General features: G+C 33.4%; 1 protein-coding gene across 1 annotated transcript in view; it reads right to left on the bottom strand.

The window, feature by feature from the left end:
• The window catches only part of Dcdc1 (doublecortin domain containing 1), a 451,021-nt gene that overhangs the window by 405,650 nt on the left and 25,770 nt on the right, over positions 1-19,601 (bottom strand). The window contains 1 exon segment of the mRNA XM_027936717.2: positions 12,408-12,613. Within this exon segment, the coding sequence (XP_027792518.2) occupies positions 12,408-12,613 (206 nt within the window).

Genomic DNA, 19,601 nt, shown 5'->3' with positions numbered 1-19,601 from the left:
TGTGCAGGAACTCTGGCCACCACTCCCATATGGACCCCCATCTACCAATGTGGGGCTGCCTCAGTCACCTCCATCTTGGGGCACTGCAACAACTGTCACAGTCCCCTACACGCAGTAACCTACATCTGGGGACAACACACTGGATCCAGAGACAGCTGCCAGCCATAATACTGCAGGCCACAGAGCTGCATCTCTGAATACACTGCTTAATTCTACTGCCCGGACCCACCCAACCCAACACCCCATCACTGAAAGCAGCTACCTCCATCTTGGGACACCTTCATGTTCATCTTTAGTTGGGGCAACTTCCAGCTTGGAACACCAGCTAGGGCTTACAAGTAATATCAAGTTACTGAAAGTTCCCAACTACCCCTCTCCCTGGCAGTCAGTAACCCAGCACAGTACTTGAGGCTATATAGCCAGTCTGTAGCTCACAAAACTGGGGCACAAAACTGGGTCTTGAATTGCCCAATATAAAACAGCTCTCGGCAACAGGCGCATAGTACCCAGAGCACAGTCCATAAGACCTCTGGAGAGAAAGGTTCCTAACTGGGAAGTAGAAAGAAAGGGGCTGAGTTAGATACAGTTTGGAGACTAAATTAAGACATCAGGAACTGCAAGGTCTATAGTTGACATAAGGAGATAAGACCAGGAGCCCACATCACAAGAGCAAGTCCCAAAGGAGAACCTTGGGGTGCAGTCTGCCATTAGGGACTAGGAAGTACTATATCACCTCCAGGAGCTACACCCCCAAGACAACCCTCCCACACTAATAACTTTCACCATCCTGAGGGTGAAGATATCAACAAACAACAGACAACCTATTGGATGAAAAGAAAAGCTGGAAAGATATTGATTACCAATAAAAGCAATCCTTGTATCTTCCTTCAAGATTTATTTTTTCCCTCTCTCTTCTCCCGCCCTCACATCTCCAACATTTGTGAAACCGAGTACTTTTGAATTAGGCTTCTAGGGACTGGAATGTCTGAACGGTATATTACAGTGATGTTGTATATTCTTTTATATCCTATTTTAACATTTTTAATTTTTCTTATTATTTATGTTTGTTTTTTGTACTCTATTGTCTTCCCACTTACTTGTCTCCCCCAAATCACTTTCTCTCTCTTCTCCTGTAACTAATCAACTTCTTTAGACTCCTCTTTACTACTACATTATTTTATTATTAGAATTCATAGACAGCAAAACAGAAGAAATGACAGAGAAGGAGTTCAGGATGTATATAATTAAAATGTTCTGTGAATTAAAGGATGAGGTAAGAGAGCAAATACAGACAGCAAAAGATCATTTCAATAAAGAGCTACATAAGCAAACACAGGGAGCAAAAGATTAATTCAATAAGGAGATAGAGGTCTTTCTGAAAAAGAAACAAACAGAAATCTTTGAAATGAAAGAAACAATAAACCAAATTAAAAGCTCAATAGAAAGCATCACCAACAGATTAGATCACTTGGAAGACAGAACCTCAGACAATGAAGACAAAATATATAATCTTGAAAAGAATGTTGACCACACAGTGCAGATGGTAAGAAACTATGTGCAGAACATTCAAGAATTATGGGATAACATAACAAGACCAAATTTTAAAATTATTGGAATAGAAGAAGGCACAGAATTCCAAACCAAAGGAATGAAGAATCTATTCAATGAAATAACATCAGAAAATGTTCCAAACATGAAGAATGAATTGGAAAATCAAATTCAAGGGGCTTACAGGACACCGAATGTACAAAATCATAACAGATCCACACCAAGTCACGTTATAATGAAAATGCCTAGCATACAGAATAAGGAAAGAATTTTAAAAGCCACAAGAGAAAGGAATCAGATTATAATATAGGTGGAAACCAATTAGGATATCTGCAGATTTTTCAATCCAGAGCACATCAGATAGAGCACTAATCTCTAGGATATATAAAGAACTCAAAAATCTTTTTTTTTTTTTAAATATTGTTTTTTTTTTCTTTTTAAGGAGAGAGAGAGAGAGAGAATTTTTTAATATTTATTTTTTAGTTCTCAGCGGACACAACATCTTTGTTTGTATGTGGTGCTGAGGATCGAACCCGGGCCGCTCGCATGCCAGGCGAGCGCGCTACCGCTTGAGCCACATCCCCAGCCCCACTCAAAAATCTTAACACAAAAAAACCCAAATAACCCAATCAATAAATGGGCCAAGGACCTGAACACTTTTCAGAAGATGAGATACAATAAATCAACAAGTATATGAAAAAATGTTCAACATCTCTAGCAATCAGAGAAGTGCAAATTAAAACTAAGATTTCATATCACTCCAGTCAGAATGGCAATTATCAAGAATACAAGCAATAATAAGTATTGGCGAGGATGTGATGAAAAAGGTACACTTATACATTGCTTGTGGGACTGCAAATGGTGCAACCACTCTGGAAAGCAGCACAGAGATACCTCAGAAAATTTGGAATGGATCCAGCATTTTACCCAGCTATCTCATGCCTTGGGTAATACCCAAAGTAGTTAAAATCAGCATACTACAGTAATACAGCCACATCAATGTTTACAGCACTCTATTCACAACATCTGAACTATGGAACCAAACTATATGCCCTTAAACAAATGAATGGATAAAAAAATGTGGTACATATACATAACGGAATATTACTCAGCCTTAAAGAAGAAAGAAATTATGGCATTTGCAGCCTTAAAGAAGAAAGAAATTATGGAACTAGAAAATATCATGCTAAGTGAAATATGCCAATCACAAAAAACCAAAGGCCAAATGTTTTCTTTGATGAGCTGATACTGATCCAGAGTGGAGTGGGGGATAGGAAAGAATGAAGGAACTTTGGTTTGTGTAGAGGGGAGTGAAGGGAGGGGTGGGATTGTGGGGATAGAAAGAACAGTAGAATGAGACAGACATTATTACCCTATATACATATATGATTACACTACTGGAGTGACTTTGCACCATGTACGCCAGAGCAATGAGAAGTTGTACTCCATTTGTGTACAATATGTCAAAATGCATTCTACTGTAAAAATAAATAAATTAGTTAATTAAAAAAAGAAATGCTTAGGCAACCAGTTTTTCTTTTCAGTACTTTAAAGTTACTGTTTATGTTCTCATTTTAATGATTTATTAATCTGGCTTGCCTTATTTCTGTTAAGTCAGCTTACACTCTTATATTTGTATCTCTGTATTTAATGTATCCCTCCCCGCCTATGCTGGTTACTTTTAAGCTTTTCTCTTTATTATTACCTCCAACAAAGTGGTCAATATTTTTCATGACCTAAAAAAATTGGCCATTATTTCTTCAAATGTATTCACTTTCTTCTCAATCTTTTTCAGGCACAACTTATATGTATTAGAGTGCTTGGTATGATCCCATCAGTGTTGACATGACACTCTGTCCTTTTTTCCAGTACTTTCCTATTTTTATCTACATTGCAGTTCAGATCATTTTTATTGTGCTATCTTAAAGTTCACTGATATCTTCTCCTTTAATGTGTAACCTGCAGGTAAATGGATGGAACTAGTGTTTTTTAAAATTTGAGATATTGTGTTTTTCAGGTCTACAAGTTCCATTAGTTCTATTTTTCTTCATATTATATTTTTTAAGTTCTTGAACATATTTGTAATATTTTAAAGTATGCTTTTCCAATAATTTTATTTTGCAGTTTGTTATTATTGATTTTTCTTCTAAATATGAATTAACTTTCTGGAGATATTCCATATTATGGTTTACATAGGAGGTTTCCTCCAAAGCTCATATGCAAGACAAAGCAAGAATGTTCAGAGGTGAAATGATTAGGTTATGAGAGTTTTAATCCTATCAGTGGATTAATCCATTGATATGGATTAACTGGGTGGTAACTATAAGCAGGTAGAATGGCTAGTGAAGACAGGTCACTGAAGGATGTTTTTTGGAGTTTGTATTTTGTCCCAGTGAGCAGAGCTCTCCTTCTGTTTCCTAACTGTCATGTCATGAGATGCCTTCCTCCACCATGCCCTTCCACCATGATGTTTTGTCTTCCCTTGGGCCCAGAGATATGGAGTTCACTGCTACAGACTGAACCTCTGAAACTGTGAGCCAAAATAAACTTTTCCTCCTCTAAAAGTTCTTGTCAGGTCTTTTAGCAACATCAATGAGAAACCTGACTAAAATATTCATGAATGCCTACAGGTTCAGCAAGACCTCTCCCCTCCAACTCTCCCCTCCAAAAGGCAAATACCTTACCTTACCTTATATATATATTCCCAGAGTTATTTCCCTTTTACATCCCCATTGGTTGTTCTTTCTTTGGTAACTGTATCTTGATCCCTGTGGAGTTCAGATACAGGGATCAACTCTTCAGCCAAAGTTCTAAGGGGATGCATATGTAAATTATGAGAATGATCTTCCAAATAAATTCAACTTTTATGGCAAATGCCTGTAAATTTCCAGCCACTTCAGCCTCCCAAAACTTTGATGTCTATCTCTTCAGCTAATGGAGACCACTGTGATTTTCTTTCTCTACACTTCAGTACAAAAATCACATTCAGTGGCAACAATAAAGAATACAAATAACAATAAATGTTGGCAAGAATGTGGGGAAAAGGGTACACTCTAACATTGCTGATGGCACTGCAAATTGGTGAAACCACTCTGAACAGCAGAATGGAGGTTCTTCAGAAAACTTGGAATGGAACCACCATTTGACCCAGTCATACCACTCCTTGGTATAAACCCAAAGAATTTAAAAACAGCATACTACAGGGGCACAGTCACATCAATGTTTATAGCAGCTCAGTTCTTAATAGCTAAGCTATGGAACCAAACTATGTGCCTTACAACAGATAAATGGATAAAGAAAATGTGGTATATATACACAATTGAATACTACTCAGCCATTAAAAAAATGACTTCATGACATTTACAGGAAAATGGATGGATCTGGAGACTATTATGCTAAGCAAAATAACCCAGTCCCAAAAGACCAAAGGTTGAATGTGCTTCTGATATGTGTATGCTAACACAACTTGCGGGGAGGAAAAGTAGATTAGACAAAGGGGAACAAAGAGAAGGGAGAAGGGAAAGGAATAGAAAAGATAGTGGAATGATTCTGACATAAATATCCTATGTACATATATGAATACACAACAGTGAATCTCTACATCATATACAACCACAACACTTAGGTCCTAATTAGAATAAGATATACTCCATATTTGTATAAATAAGTCAAATTATACTCCACTGTGATATATAACTAAAAAGAACAAAAATTTTAAAAACAAATAAATAAAAACAAGAACAAAATTGCATTCAGATACAAAAACAGTTAATTTTAGACTCGTGTAACTTTTCCCATTCTGTCAGGCAGTACATCTAGTGATTCCTCTTATCTAATATAAAGAAAGAATTGACTCTCATATTTTGTTCAGTTTTTCAGTTGTTTAGAATGTGATAACTAGTCTGATACAATATATTCCATATGATGGAAACAGATGTCTCATGTTTTTATATTTAATGGTTACATTAAATCATCTTCAAGTGAGGGTACATTAGGAATTTAAAAATGTAAAAAAAGAGTATATTGTGGCAGTTTTGAGTAATGACAAAAATACTGTCCTTTGAAGTAAAAAAAAATGTTCTAGTCCTATCTATTCCAGTTAATAAATTTTAAATATGACAGTTAATTGAAGACAGTTAACTGAGTTGCTTGACTAGATGACTTCATAAAATTCTGTGAGCCCCAGTCCAAAAATTAGATAAAGTTCAACAAATATACTTCAGTTACAAGGTTTATATGGTGATTAATGAATCTTTCAATTTAACCATTATTGTTATGTTCTTATAAATTAAAATATATTAATCATATAATATGCAAATATTAAAACTAACAAATAATTTTAATAGAAAACACAGAAATTAATTTTATTTTTTCAGATTTAATATATGCTTGCATTTTAACTATCCCTAAACAATATAAAGGATTGTCCTTAACTATCATCAATAAAGTAAATAAATCTTTAGACTAATAATTCTAATTTGTTTTCATTTCCATCTAAGAAATTCACATTTCTATTTTTCCTAGAATTTTATTCAAGAAAAAAATCCTGACTACTAATAATTACTTTTAATATTCTAAAATAATCTATTGTATAACCCTGAAAATTAACATTAAATCAAGAGAAGATAATTGGCTAATTATGAACTCTAGAGAATAATCTATATTATCAAATTCTATATTCAAAAATATGCATTTATTTTCAATCAGATATTAAGCTCTGGTATTAAAAGATTAAGTTTTAAATATTAATAATTAGTGTCAATGGAACTTTTTTTCACATTTCATAAAAGCTCTTTAAAGAACTTCCAACATACCAATTATGCATGACCTCCCCTGTCGGAATACATGTTGAGCATCTTTAATCAAATTTTGTTACTCCAGGTGCTCTTTCTGAATCTCTTAAAATGTTCTCTATAAATTATTTTACCCATATTATTATGAAAATCTGTGCTGGTATAGTTATTAATTTTTATATATGAATATCTACAATCAGATTATTATGTTGTACTTTTTTAGTTGAAATGGGTGTTTCTTAAATATTTTATTAAGTTGTTTGCTTAGGCTTATTGAGTTATTTTTCAAGTTAACAAATGGTAAAAATCATAGAAGTTGGGTTTTCTTCTGGCTTAAAAAAATCTAAAAATTATATTATTTATTTATACCTTTGGAGTCATATAAGAAATTCCTTTAATATATATATGGTTTTTCAGAAACATAAGAAATTAATTACAAAGTAATATGTTTATACACAAATATGAAGGGAGTATTTATTTTTAACAAAGCTATACTTGTTATATACATTGACTACTCCATTTCTGCAAATTGGTAAAGGTTTTTCATTTCCTGATTTCTGGATTCCCCCATGCGTTTGTTCTAATCCAGCTAATAGTTACCTAGTTTCCCATAGGCTCTTTTTTTTTTTTTCTGTCCCACAGTTACTTTCTCTTAAACCACATGAGACATACAGAAGATCAAACAAGATTTTTAAAAATCCATGAAAATTAAATGCTTTCACTTCAAAGAAATGATAAATGTTTGAGGAAATGTGTATGTTTACCAAGATTACAACATTATACAATGTATAAATGTATTAAAATATCACAAGGTACCCAATAAATATATGATTTTGTGTTAATTTTTTAAAATGCTACCAATTAATAAGTTTGTGGTTCTATAACAATAGAACAAGAGTTCTAAAATTTCAGTGGAGCTAGGAATCATGAAGAGACTTATTTGAAATTTGGTTTCTCACTCCCAACCATGAAGATATTCTTAATTCATTATACTTGGAGTAAGGCCCAGGTAGATGGTTTTTAACACAAAACCCAGACAATTCTAATACTAGTATTCTGTGGACCATACTTTGAAAATTACTACAGGTCTGTTGTCTAGAGTATGATGCCTCTAGTTGACAGAAGTATTCTGTTCTATTTCAGGTAACCTAGCCCTGTGTTTTCCAAAGTAAGGTACACAAAACCCCAAGAAATTGGGCAAAATAATCAATTGTAATAGGAAGTGAATATTGAAATTATTTTTATTTACAAAATAACATTATCAATATTTTTAAAAATAATACAGCTTTCTTTTTCCTAAAAATAACAAGCAGAAAGGAGAAATGATAATTAAGTTGTAAATGATTTACAATTGAAAATTAAGCTAGCAAAAGTAAATTGAACTTAGATTGTTGAACTCAGAAACACTCAGAAACTTGAGATATCAGGTACTTCTAAAGGTGAGGCTGAAAACAGGTTGAATATTTTTATAAAAAGCAGTTAAACTATCAAAACCTTTCCCTCATACCACCTATCAGGCAACTACACATTTAGCATTAGAAAATAAAGAAAATTTGTTCTTTGGAGAGTGTTTAATCCAGACAAATTGGGAATCAATGGCACCAGGCATTGCTGAAAGTGAGTTTATTGAAAAGAAGAGAATTAAATGAAAGTCTATCTACAGAAAGTTCAACTCAACCTCCTTTTCCACCTGACTACCAAACTGCTCAAATTGGCAGATTCTGTGTTGAAACTGATTGGCCCCAGAAAAGTAACCTATCAACGCTGACAAATCCCCATCTCAAGAAAAATATAGTCAAGAATGGTCAATGAAATCTATCCCTCAATAAGACACACCCTATGCTCACAGGATTTTTTAAGTAACTTTTTAGTTCTTAAATATTGATGTAGCATTAATCTATAATTAAATAAAGTATACAACACAAAAGACCATAAACAAAACAAAACAAACAAATCCCCAAACAAAAACCAAGTACATAGAGAAAACAAAGATCATGCAGGGAAAATTTTTTAAAAAATTCATTGAGTCAAAAGTATGGCAATATGTAAATCAATGGATGTGTAACTGATGTGATTCTGCAATCTGTATACGGGGTAAAAATGGGAGTTCATAACCCACTTGAATCAAAGTGTGAAATAAGATATATCAAGAACTATGTAATGTTTTGAACAACCAACAATAAAAATTTTAAAAAAAGGTAAAGATAAGCAAATATTCCAGATAATCTAACATAAAATTAGAAGTTCCATAATATCAGAATAATAACAGAGGAGAATATTGACATTGTCCAATAAATAACTCAACAAACTTCTCAAAAGAGAAAAATGAGACACTTGAGACTGAAAATACACCCTGACTAGGAAAAACTTTTGCACACTGTCAATAAAGAGAAGATTTCTAAATGTTTTCATCCTTTGTGTCAGCCACAAAGGATAAGAAATCAGTTTGGTATCAGACTGCTTAATAGCAAAACTAGAAACAACAAAGAGTAGAAGAGTAAATATTTGGAGGGGGAAAAAAAACGTATTTCCCAAGATCTCAAAAAATTGACCTCTTTAACTCATTCTTGGGCAGTCCTATGTGAACAACTGAGTAAATGAAGATAGAGGAAAACTAAGGAAACAGGAAGAAGGACTCCAACAGATGAGAAAGGAAATAATACTCCCTAGCTTGATTGTGAAGAGAGATCCCAGGATAGAGTTCAAAAAGAACAACTGGTTCAAACTGCAGCAAGAGGTTAAAGGTCATTTTCATTGTTTCAATTCTTTCATTATCTTTTCCATAACTTTCTTCATCAACATAATTTCATGCCATTAGTGACAGTACATAGAAAACAAAGTAAAAAGCAAATAAGCAAGATACAATTATTAACTGCTGAGAAAATAGTAAACATTTTTTACAAAGAAGATGCTATCCTGAATAATATCTACCATTTTTTAAATAATGAATCCAAGAGCTAATTGGTGGAGAAAAAAACTTATTCACCTTGATATTAACCTTAAAATCTTAGGTGTCTGAAGCATTTCATTTCCCACTAATTTGGCATCTTACACCTACAATTTTTTCTTAACATTTCTGTCACAAGGATATATACATTTAATATATACCCTGTTGAAGTAAATGCTGCGTGATTACTAAAACTATACCAACTATTTCTAAAACTATCAGATTCAAGTTTCAAGTTAATATGCAGTAGTTTTGATATTCCAGGATTTATTGAAGAAATTTATCATGTTGGTCATCATTTTAGGTTTCTTAATTACTTAAATTCCTAAAACAATTAAGTGGATTTTCTTCTGATATCCCATCTATGATTAAAATACAATCATTTCCATTTGGTTCCATTCTGAGCATAAAGAGGACTTTTCTACTTTAACCACCTTATTTTACCAGCCATCCTCAGCAATTCTCTCCTTATTCCACTTTAATAACCTTCATCATATTCCTTTACAGTCTACCTAACTTCTATAACTCTTAGTAAGAATCTAAACATAGTTATCATTCCTAATATCTTATCATGAAAAAGAAAATAATTAACATTTCTCTTATGACAATGCTACCTTATTTCTTTTACTTACTTGTTATTTAATCTGTGAATAGGCATTATTCTGTGATTATTAAAAATTTTTTCAAAGTTTAAATTTTATTTACAAAATAATTATTTAGCCTTATTTTTCACTTCACAAAAGTTCTTACTGACACCTAAGACTAGCATTTTATTGCTTCCTCTCTACCTCAACTTGTAAAACTGATATTTAGGTAAGTATCTACATGATAATTACTGAAGCATATCCAATCATGAGTTTTATGAATTGTGAAAATTCTCTTTTTAAAATTTTTATTGTTTCTTTTTAGTTATACATAACAATAGGATTCATTTTTATATAATTTAAATATCATGGAATACAATTTGCTCAAATTCAGTCCCCAGTATTTCTCTTTTCCCTCCCATCCTCCCTCTCCCTGTTCCCTTCTCTCTACACTACTGATTCTTCCACTACTTACTTTTAGATTTTTTTTTTTCTTTTTGGTTAGTTTCTTATGGATACACATGATAAATTTTCTTTGTACATACATGAATATACTATAGTAGAAGTTCTGTAAAGTTTAAAAATTGTAAGGAAAAGAAGAAGCTGAAGACTCCCTTGATCACACAATTCCCAGTTTTAAATAAATTTCTCTCTAGAAACAACAACAACAATAAAAAGGCAATAACAACAAAAAACAACAGTGACATTTTTATTTATATTCAACCTTTCATCTAAGAACATGTAATCTGTAAGTGACTATTACCTCATTTTACCATTGAGGCATAGAATTATAGAGATTGAATTGAACTCAAGAAGTCATCTAATCTAGCATCTATATCCAAGAATGATTGCATTTTAACAATCCAAGATTATATATATATCCTTCTTTATTTTTCAAAATTTCCAGGAAAGATTTCACAACATGCCTTAGCAATCTTCTCTGATGTGCAGTATCCCTTATTTTACTTATAATTCAAATTGCAGATAAGAAGGCAATAAAACCCATATTTCCCAGATCATTGGTAAACATTCTCAAGTGGTTGTAGTTTTAAAACAACCACAAAAATAATTACATAAAGAAATGGTTATTTTAGTAAAAAGTTTCAGTCTCTATAGTCAACTATTCACTTATTTCAAGCAAAATTCAATTCAAAATAGTCTGGTATAAAAAACCACATCCATCTTGAGTTCATAAGAGTTGTCCCCTGTTGGTAAGAAAAATAATTTCTATTTGATATGTATTTATGAGTCTTAAAAATGATAATGGAAAATATTTACTGGGAACATAAGTATATATATGATTATTACTGAAACATATCCAATCATGAGTTTTATGAATTACGAAAATTTTCTTTGAGTGACAGGCACAATGTACTCAATGCACAATGTCACATTTAATCCTAACAGCAACTCTATGAAGTAGAGATTTCTAGATGAAGAAACTGAGGCTCAGAGAAGCTAAATTGTCCAAAGTCTCATAGCTAGTGAATGGCAAAGCCAAGATTCCAACCTAGACTGTCTTGTTGTAATTTACTGTCTCTCATACTTTTTTGTAATTTTTATTTTTTATTGGTTCTTTTTAGTTATATCGAACATTAGGATTAATTTTGACATAGTCATAAAAGCTTGGCATATAGTTTGTTCTAATTCAGTCCCCAACACTTCTACTTTCCCATCCTTCTTCTTTTCCCCAGTTCCCTTCTGTCTACTCTACTGATCTTTCTGCTATTTACTTATAACTTTTGATTAAATTAGTGTCTTGTGGATGTATATGATGGTGAGATTCACTGTGGTATATTCATATATGTACATAAAAAAGTTAGGTCAGATTCATTTCACTGTCTTTCCCTATCATATATTCTTAATAAATTTGAGTCACTATATCATTATTAGACTGCTTTAAGACTGGTTGAAACATCCATGAAAAGCTATATTTTTCAAATTCCTATTAGTGCCTCTGTATTTTTAATATAAAAGATGATCTGAGAAGTATATGTACTTTCTTTAAAGATGGGTATTTCTATGACAAGTAATACTACAAGTTTAATTTTTTTAAAGTTTTGTTGATTATACAATATTTCTTAGGCTTGTTCAGATTTTTTTTTTAATTTATCTGAATACTTTCAAACAAAATTTTAGTTATTTCAGATTTTGCTCATTCTTTCAAGGAGCAAGACTACTTTTAGGTCTTATTCTAAATGAAAAGAGGCATATTTGAGATTTGAAGCTAGTTTAGAGTAGCTTAATTCTAAATATCTTCTAAAATATTGAAACAACTAGAAAGTTCTTCCTGGTATAAACTATGAGCAGGTAAATGGCCAACTATATTAATCAAATAAGTATCACTGCTTTGCTAAGGTAATTCATGCTATTAGTACAGTAAGTATACGTCCAACCAGGTGAATATATGTAATGTTTTCTTGATATTTTAGTTTATTAGTTCACATTGCTATTTAGAAGGAAAAAATAACAGATTTTAAAAATCATTAAAACTTTGAAATTTGATTCATATTTCAATATTTAGTACAAAATTACCTTTTTCATTGTTTCCTTTCCCACTGTAATCTCATGCCCATCCTGCCCCATGCCATTCTTAAAGAACAGAATTCGGACTGAGGTCTTCTCAATAAGTTTCTTCATTCTAATAGAAAGTACAGGCTTGGTTTTCCGTCTTTTGATATCAGTAGGAAGCATCAGCCCACTCATTGTCCAAGTTACTTTCTTCATTAACAAAAGATGGTCTAGAAGATAGTTTTTTAAAAAGCAAGTCAATATTTGGCTTCAGAATTAAAAATGGACACATCATGCTTCCCTTCCCCCTTTTACCTATATCATACACACTGGCCAGTCTCCATTTAGATGCTGGTTTTCTGAAATACTACCACCAGCTTCCCACTAACCGTGACATAAGCTGTAGCAAGCTGTCTGCTCTGATAGCTTGCATAAATCATCATTTCTGAAGGGAACAGATGTTCAGGATATGAAAGAGTAATACCACAATTTAGTCCTAATTAAAATTCACCTTAGCATGCCTCTATTACAGATCAGATGCGCCCAGCTGAAAGGGTCCAATCCCCTTTGCTGACTATAAAACAACACAGATCCTGAACTTTGTGGTGAAAAAACACCTTTTCTCTTAAATATGATTTCTTATCCATGGTGCTTTAAAGATGATGACCTCCAAATATTAACCTTATACCATAATTCTTCTTCTGTAACTAGAATGAAGGTACCTTCTAGGACACCATGTGAGATATCCAAACCATTTCACTGAAAATGAAAAACAGTTTTTCATTAACAGTTTACATTGACCTATACATTTGCAAAGATGTGTGCAGAAATTTAAGTTTCAAAACTCCCACTAATATTAATGGGAATGCAACTAAATTACTATGTATGGTTTTGAAAATATAAGGGTAAGAACAGGAGTGTGGTATATTGCATACTAAGCTGCTGTCAGCATTCCTTTATTTTCAAGATGTTTCATTTCATAAACAAATAATCTGCACCTGAGCTATTTATTTTATTTGTGCATTCACTTTATTTTAGATCATATACCTTTTCACATAAATTACAAAAGCACAAACGATCCCTCCCTCATCTGGTCTTATTTGTCCTAAAGAGAGAAGTGTAATTTTATTTACACAAAACTAAAAATAGCTGCATTTACTTGTTTGTCCAAAATTCCAAATAACGCTTCTCGGTTAGCACTTTCCTTCAACGAAGCTTGATCTCTTTGACCTAGAAAATGTACTTTAGATAAAATCTGCTGTTATTGACATAAAACACATACCAGGGGTTGCTATGAACCTTAAAGTCTCAGAGTGGTTATATTTAAAAAGTTTTTAAAATCCTCTGTGCTACCATACCTTCAGACAGACTTATAGCCACACACACACATACACACACACACACACACATACACACAGTGAGCAGAAATATGAACAAATTTGCAGAGTAAATTAAAATTAGAAGTTTATATGTGATTAGCCTTCAAAAAGAAAAAAATTAGCATAGTTATGTGTTTTTTTCATTTTGTAATCTTAAATTGATAAGAAGTGAATTAGATAAATGATCTAGAAGTTAATGGGTTCATATATTTCCAAAGGAATTGAAAACAGGTACTCAAGTAAATATGTATACATGTAAGTTCATAGCAGCACTATTCACAATAGCCAAAAGATGGACACCAAATGCTTATCAATGGATGAATGGATAAACAAACTGATATATACATAAACACACAAGCACAAATATATATCACATATATACTAAGAAGTATTATTCAGCCATAAAAAGAAGTAAAATCACTGACACATGCTACAAAGTAGATAAATGTTGAAAACATACTGAATGCAGAAGCCAGACATAAAAATGACATATTGTATGATTACACTTATATGAAATATTCAGAATAGGTAAATCCATAGAAAAAGACATAAACTTAGGGTTGCCTGGGACTGAAAGGAGAGGGGAACGGGAAAAACTTAAAGGGAAACGAGTTTTATTTTGGACTGATGGAAATGTTCTGGAACTAAACTGTGAAAGTACTAAATGTTATTGTTCACCCTAAAATGATTAATTTTATGTTATGTGAATTTTACTTCAATAAATAAATAAAGATTGAAGAGAAGAAGTTCTAAAAGTATCTCTCAGAAAATTCTTAAAAACCTCACTGGAAAAAAAAGGCTAATGAATTCTTGTAGTTTAATGGGAGTTTACCTACCATATGGATGCTTCCAGATGCTCTGCAAAGCAGAAAAAGTATAAACTCTACATTCAAACTAGATTTGAATCCCAGCTCTTTTTTTGGTGATCCTGGATAAGTTATACATCCCTGAATCTCAGATTTCTCTTCTACCAAGTATCTAATGGACATCATTCCACAACCTGATGAAGATTAAATATCTTATATGTGAAAGTACATAACATATTGAAGTCACTCGAAATGTTAGCTTCTTCCCTCTCCTTCCTGGAATCCTGCTGTCAGAGTCTGACAAAGAAAACAAGAACCCACTGAGTATCTGGACAGAGGGGACTATGGGAACTGGTTACATAAGTGAAGGAAAAAACTGAGAGGCAATCAAATGACAGTGAGCCAAGCCAGAGATTAACAACAGCATGAAACCACTCCCATAAAGGCCAGAAAAAAAGAGGTATTACATCTGGATTTAGAGAACCTTACTTAAGGGTTTTCTCTTCAATTACTTCAGCCAGGGGCAAGGATTAGGCTAAAGCAAATAAAAGAACAATACCATATAATTCAAGGAGGTATGCTCATTACCCTCACAACACTCTGAGTGACTGAGTGCTTCCTCAAACTTTGTCCACAGGCAGTTCACTCGCTAACTATAGTCCCAGCCTGGCACCATCTTTGCTATATGCAAGACTCCTTGAATTCCATTAGAAATAATGCTTATTGTAAGCCAGATGCTGTCTTATGTGATTTAATACCTATAACTTATTCAGTTCTCTGAATAACATTAGGATATTGGTAATATCATCATCTTCATTTACAGGCAAGGACACTAGGGATTAAATAACTTGACTGTGATCTAGTAGTTGGTGTATGGTGGTAGAGCTTGATATGAATTTGGTTCTAGAATTGTGAACCTAATAACACTATTCTGCCTTAACCATATATTTTCCTGCCATTATCTCAAACTCAATACACACACACACACATATTTATATGTATGTATATGAACCAAAACTTCACATCTTTCTGCACACATTAACTCACCCTTCACAGTTGTCATTTCTGTTAATGTTTCTTTCACACTTCTTTCACTGTTATCCAGAGAGACCTTGAAAATTCAATACTTATTCATTTCTCTCAAACCAATTACTTATTAATTCAATAATATTTATTGGAAGACTACTCATCAAGACACCAGGGTGACAGCTGAGAAGAGTTTAGAGCTTCTTGGTCAAGACTGACAGTGAATGGCCTCTCTGAGGAGGTGGCATCTTAATAGAGGGGTCTGCATGATGAGAAGTTCTTTGTGAAGATCTAGGGAAAGAGTATTCCAGGCAGGGTAAAAACCAAGTGCAAAGACTCTAAAATAAGAATGAGTTTGGCATGCTTGAAAATGAAGACTAAAGTTTAGTCAGATGTAGAGTTTATACAGACAAACCCACAGAGGTAGAAAGGGGCCAGATTGTGCAGGTCAAGAAAAGGGGTTTTGATTTTATTCTAGATATGATGGGAAGCTTTACATGGTTCTCAGAAAGATGCTATGTGAAGAAAAGACCATAGCAGAGCATAGTAGACACTGTCGGTGCCCTGCCAACATGCCTTTTACCAGGTTAGTGCACTCAACTCCAGCTGTTGAGTCCTGTCTGCTACCATTTCTTGGCTGCCCCCTTCTTCTAAGAACCGCCCTTGACTCAAAGAATCCTAGCCAGGAAATGCCTGAAAGGTTATGATCTTTTCCCTTCTAAGTGGGCAGACACCTAAAGCTAATGAGTGGGGACTAAAAGCAGTCCCCCTGCCTCAATGAGGGGCTACTCTGTGGCATCTTTCCTCCTTCAGACTGGGGCTAGACATTAGCTGAACACATGGCTTGGCTGCATTTCAGCCTCTGCTCTGTGCTCTTTCCTCACTCACATTTCAACTGAGAGAATTCCCACAGTGGGACTCCTGGACAACAATCCCCACTTCAGTCCCTGCTTCTAGGGAACATGACCTGAAACATAAAGAAGAAGGAACATCTAACTCTAAGGGAGTTTTTCCTCAGAGTAACTCTTAGAAGAAATAATTTCTTTCCATTCCCAGCTGGACTCACTTCATTTCTCTCTCAGCCTCTTATCATTTGCAAGAGCTTCTTAATTGTAGTTACTTTTCCTCCATCACATCTGACATTCCATAGTCTAATCACAGCTGAATTTTCATAAAATATCAATTTTAAAATTGCCTAAAGGAAAAGCTCTTAGAGATAGGTTTTGAAGTTTATCCACTTATCAGTCAGCCAGCTGGTCTATCTGTCAGACAATCAACACATAACTGCTGAGCCCATCCTATGTGTCATATTCTATGCAAGTAAAATGAAAAAAGACATGAAGTCCCTTCCCTTAAACTTTATCTAACAGAAGAGTTTACAATCTCATACCATCCAAACTTCCTGATCTTATCTTACCCTAGTTTAGAGCCCTCATCCACTTAAGTCAATTGATTCTTTATCCCTTGAGAACACAATGTTCATTTTTAAACTCCACCTATTCAGACTCAAGTAATTCTCAAGATCCAGTTTAAAATCTTCCCTTTTTGCTCCAGCACACAAAGACCTGTCATCTCTTTGAACCCGAAGAGCATTTGGAGCCTGTGCCACCCACCCACACATTCATTCATTCAATAATGTTTGAAAGCCTACAATATGTCAGGCACTGTACTAGAACATACTTACATGGAGTTACTAAATGTTTTATAAGTATGTATCCTAGTTAATGTTTTATAAGTAGATATCCTATTTCTGTTCCCATATTTAAACCCTTAAAAGGCAAGAATCAGGGTATAGAATGCTACACATGGTTTAGAACTCGATGTTACCTCTTCCTAGGCATTTAACTGACTCAATGATAGGAATTTGGTTTTATGCCACTTTTCATAAACATAGTAATTACATAATGTAAACTTTATTGCTTATGTGTATATACATCTGCCACTTTTATTCCCCACCTGTACCCAGTATGAACTTAAATATGATTGATTTACCACCCTGATGGTCATTGATGACCCCTAATGGCAGAGAATTTCCTTAAGAAAAGGATAAAACTTGCCTACGAGAGTTTCTTGACAAACAAAAGCATAAAATGAGTGGAAGTAACTGGGAATAGCTCAAATCCTTACACATGCCTCAAAGCTCCATTTAGAGGTCATCTCTTCCAAGAAGATGTTTCCAACTTGGATACTCTCCTCTCTGCTCTTTGTCATGACCTCTACCATTGAACTTGCTTCATTGAACGTATAATTGTGTGCTTATTTGGATAAACACACAATGCTTATTTGAAGCATAAAGTAGATGCTCAGAAAGCACTTGAGAAAATTAATGTGTAAAGCTACTCTTTCATTCAATAAAATATATTCCAATAAAGTAATATAGTCATAATTCCAACATCTAAAGACACTTTCCTTATTTACAAATGGTCTAAAATAGAAAAGATGACATTTCTGAAGTTCCAAATAGGCTTTCTGAAAGAATTCTAGATGGTTTAGGAAAACCATATAATAAACTAAAATTTGAAAATATAATTTATAATGTAAATTATATGTAGTTTTTTAATGCTACTCTAATTTTCATCTCTTTCGATATTGATAAAAATGGAAAAGCTTTACTGGCAATTTATACAATTTTTATAGAACTAAATATTTTTAAAGCAGACTAATGAAATATTACTAATAATGGCTAAAATGCATTAATAATTTACTAGATAGGTAACATAGCTTACTAATCAAGAGCAGGGGCTTTTAAGCCAGATCCCCTGAATCTACATCTTTGCCTCTCACCAGTTCTGAAACTTTGAAAATATCAATCAACCTTATTGGTTTTAGTTTTCTTATCTGAGAAATAGGAACAATAATAGCAATCCCCTTTTTTATTATATGAATGAAAGGAGTTTCTACAGATAAAACATTTATGGGCAAATAAAAATAGTAGATATTAATTGTGCTATTATTATCTTCATGATTTTCATTAAGCACTTAATGGAAGTACGATGTTAATTGTTTTAAACACACTAACCCATTGTATTCTTACAACCTTAGGAAGTAGGTATATTAATATCTCAATTTTATTGATGCAAAAAAAATGCACCTTGGAGAAATTAAGGGACTAGATGTGTATTATCTATAGATTAAGTGGATCAGAGATCAGACCCAGACCCAAATGACTCCAAAACCTACTTTCTTAACTATGACCCTGTATATTTCCTCAAGTGCCTATAATTTACGTCAAGTAACAAAAGAATTCTCCTAATTTAAAACAAGTGTATTTCCAAACATCTTAACAATTCCCTACATTCAATAAAATGGCTCCTCAGTGCCATCTAAAAAGTAGCTGTCCTTATTAAATGTCTATATTTTGATCAAAAGGTCTTCATGACAAAATACTGTAACATTTACAGATGTTATTATCTTCAATCAGAATAATACAATGCAGTACAGTAGGTTTTTCAAGCTCAGCAAGCACTGACATTCCATGTCCCATGCTGTGGGCGTATCCTGTGCATTGTGGAATGTTGACCATCATTCCTTGCCTCTTCCCACTAAATGCCCACTAACTGTCCAGTAGCGCCTTTCTGACTGGGGCAACCAAAAATATCTCTAGAATTGCCAAATGTCTCCTGAGTCAAAATTATGTCCACTTGAGAATGACTGAAATACAGAGGAGCAGGCAGATGTATATAAACTAACAGCACATACCATTCTCTTTCCTGGATTCAAACTTTACTAATGCCTTTTCCCCTCTCTCTTTGCTAAGCCATCTCCCTTCCTTCTCAGTGCCACCTCCTACAGAAAGCTTTCTTTGATCTACCTTCTTCAGGTTTTCCAGCTTGATCTATGTGCCACTTATTTTATTGAACTTCTCTGCTTTTATATGTATGTTCCTATTAGACTGTGAGCATTGCAAGGACTGCAATGTGTTTTCACATTTGTATCTCAGTTTCTGGTATACTGCTAAAAATATGCTTGTTGGATATTGAATAAAATAAAAAATGTCAACCATTCAT

Source organism: Marmota flaviventris, chromosome 9 (genome assembly GCF_047511675.1).
Source record: "Marmota flaviventris isolate mMarFla1 chromosome 9, mMarFla1.hap1, whole genome shotgun sequence".
Taxonomy (NCBI): Eukaryota; Metazoa; Chordata; class Mammalia; order Rodentia; family Sciuridae; genus Marmota; species Marmota flaviventris.
This window is presented reverse-complemented; position numbering and strand designations above follow the sequence as displayed.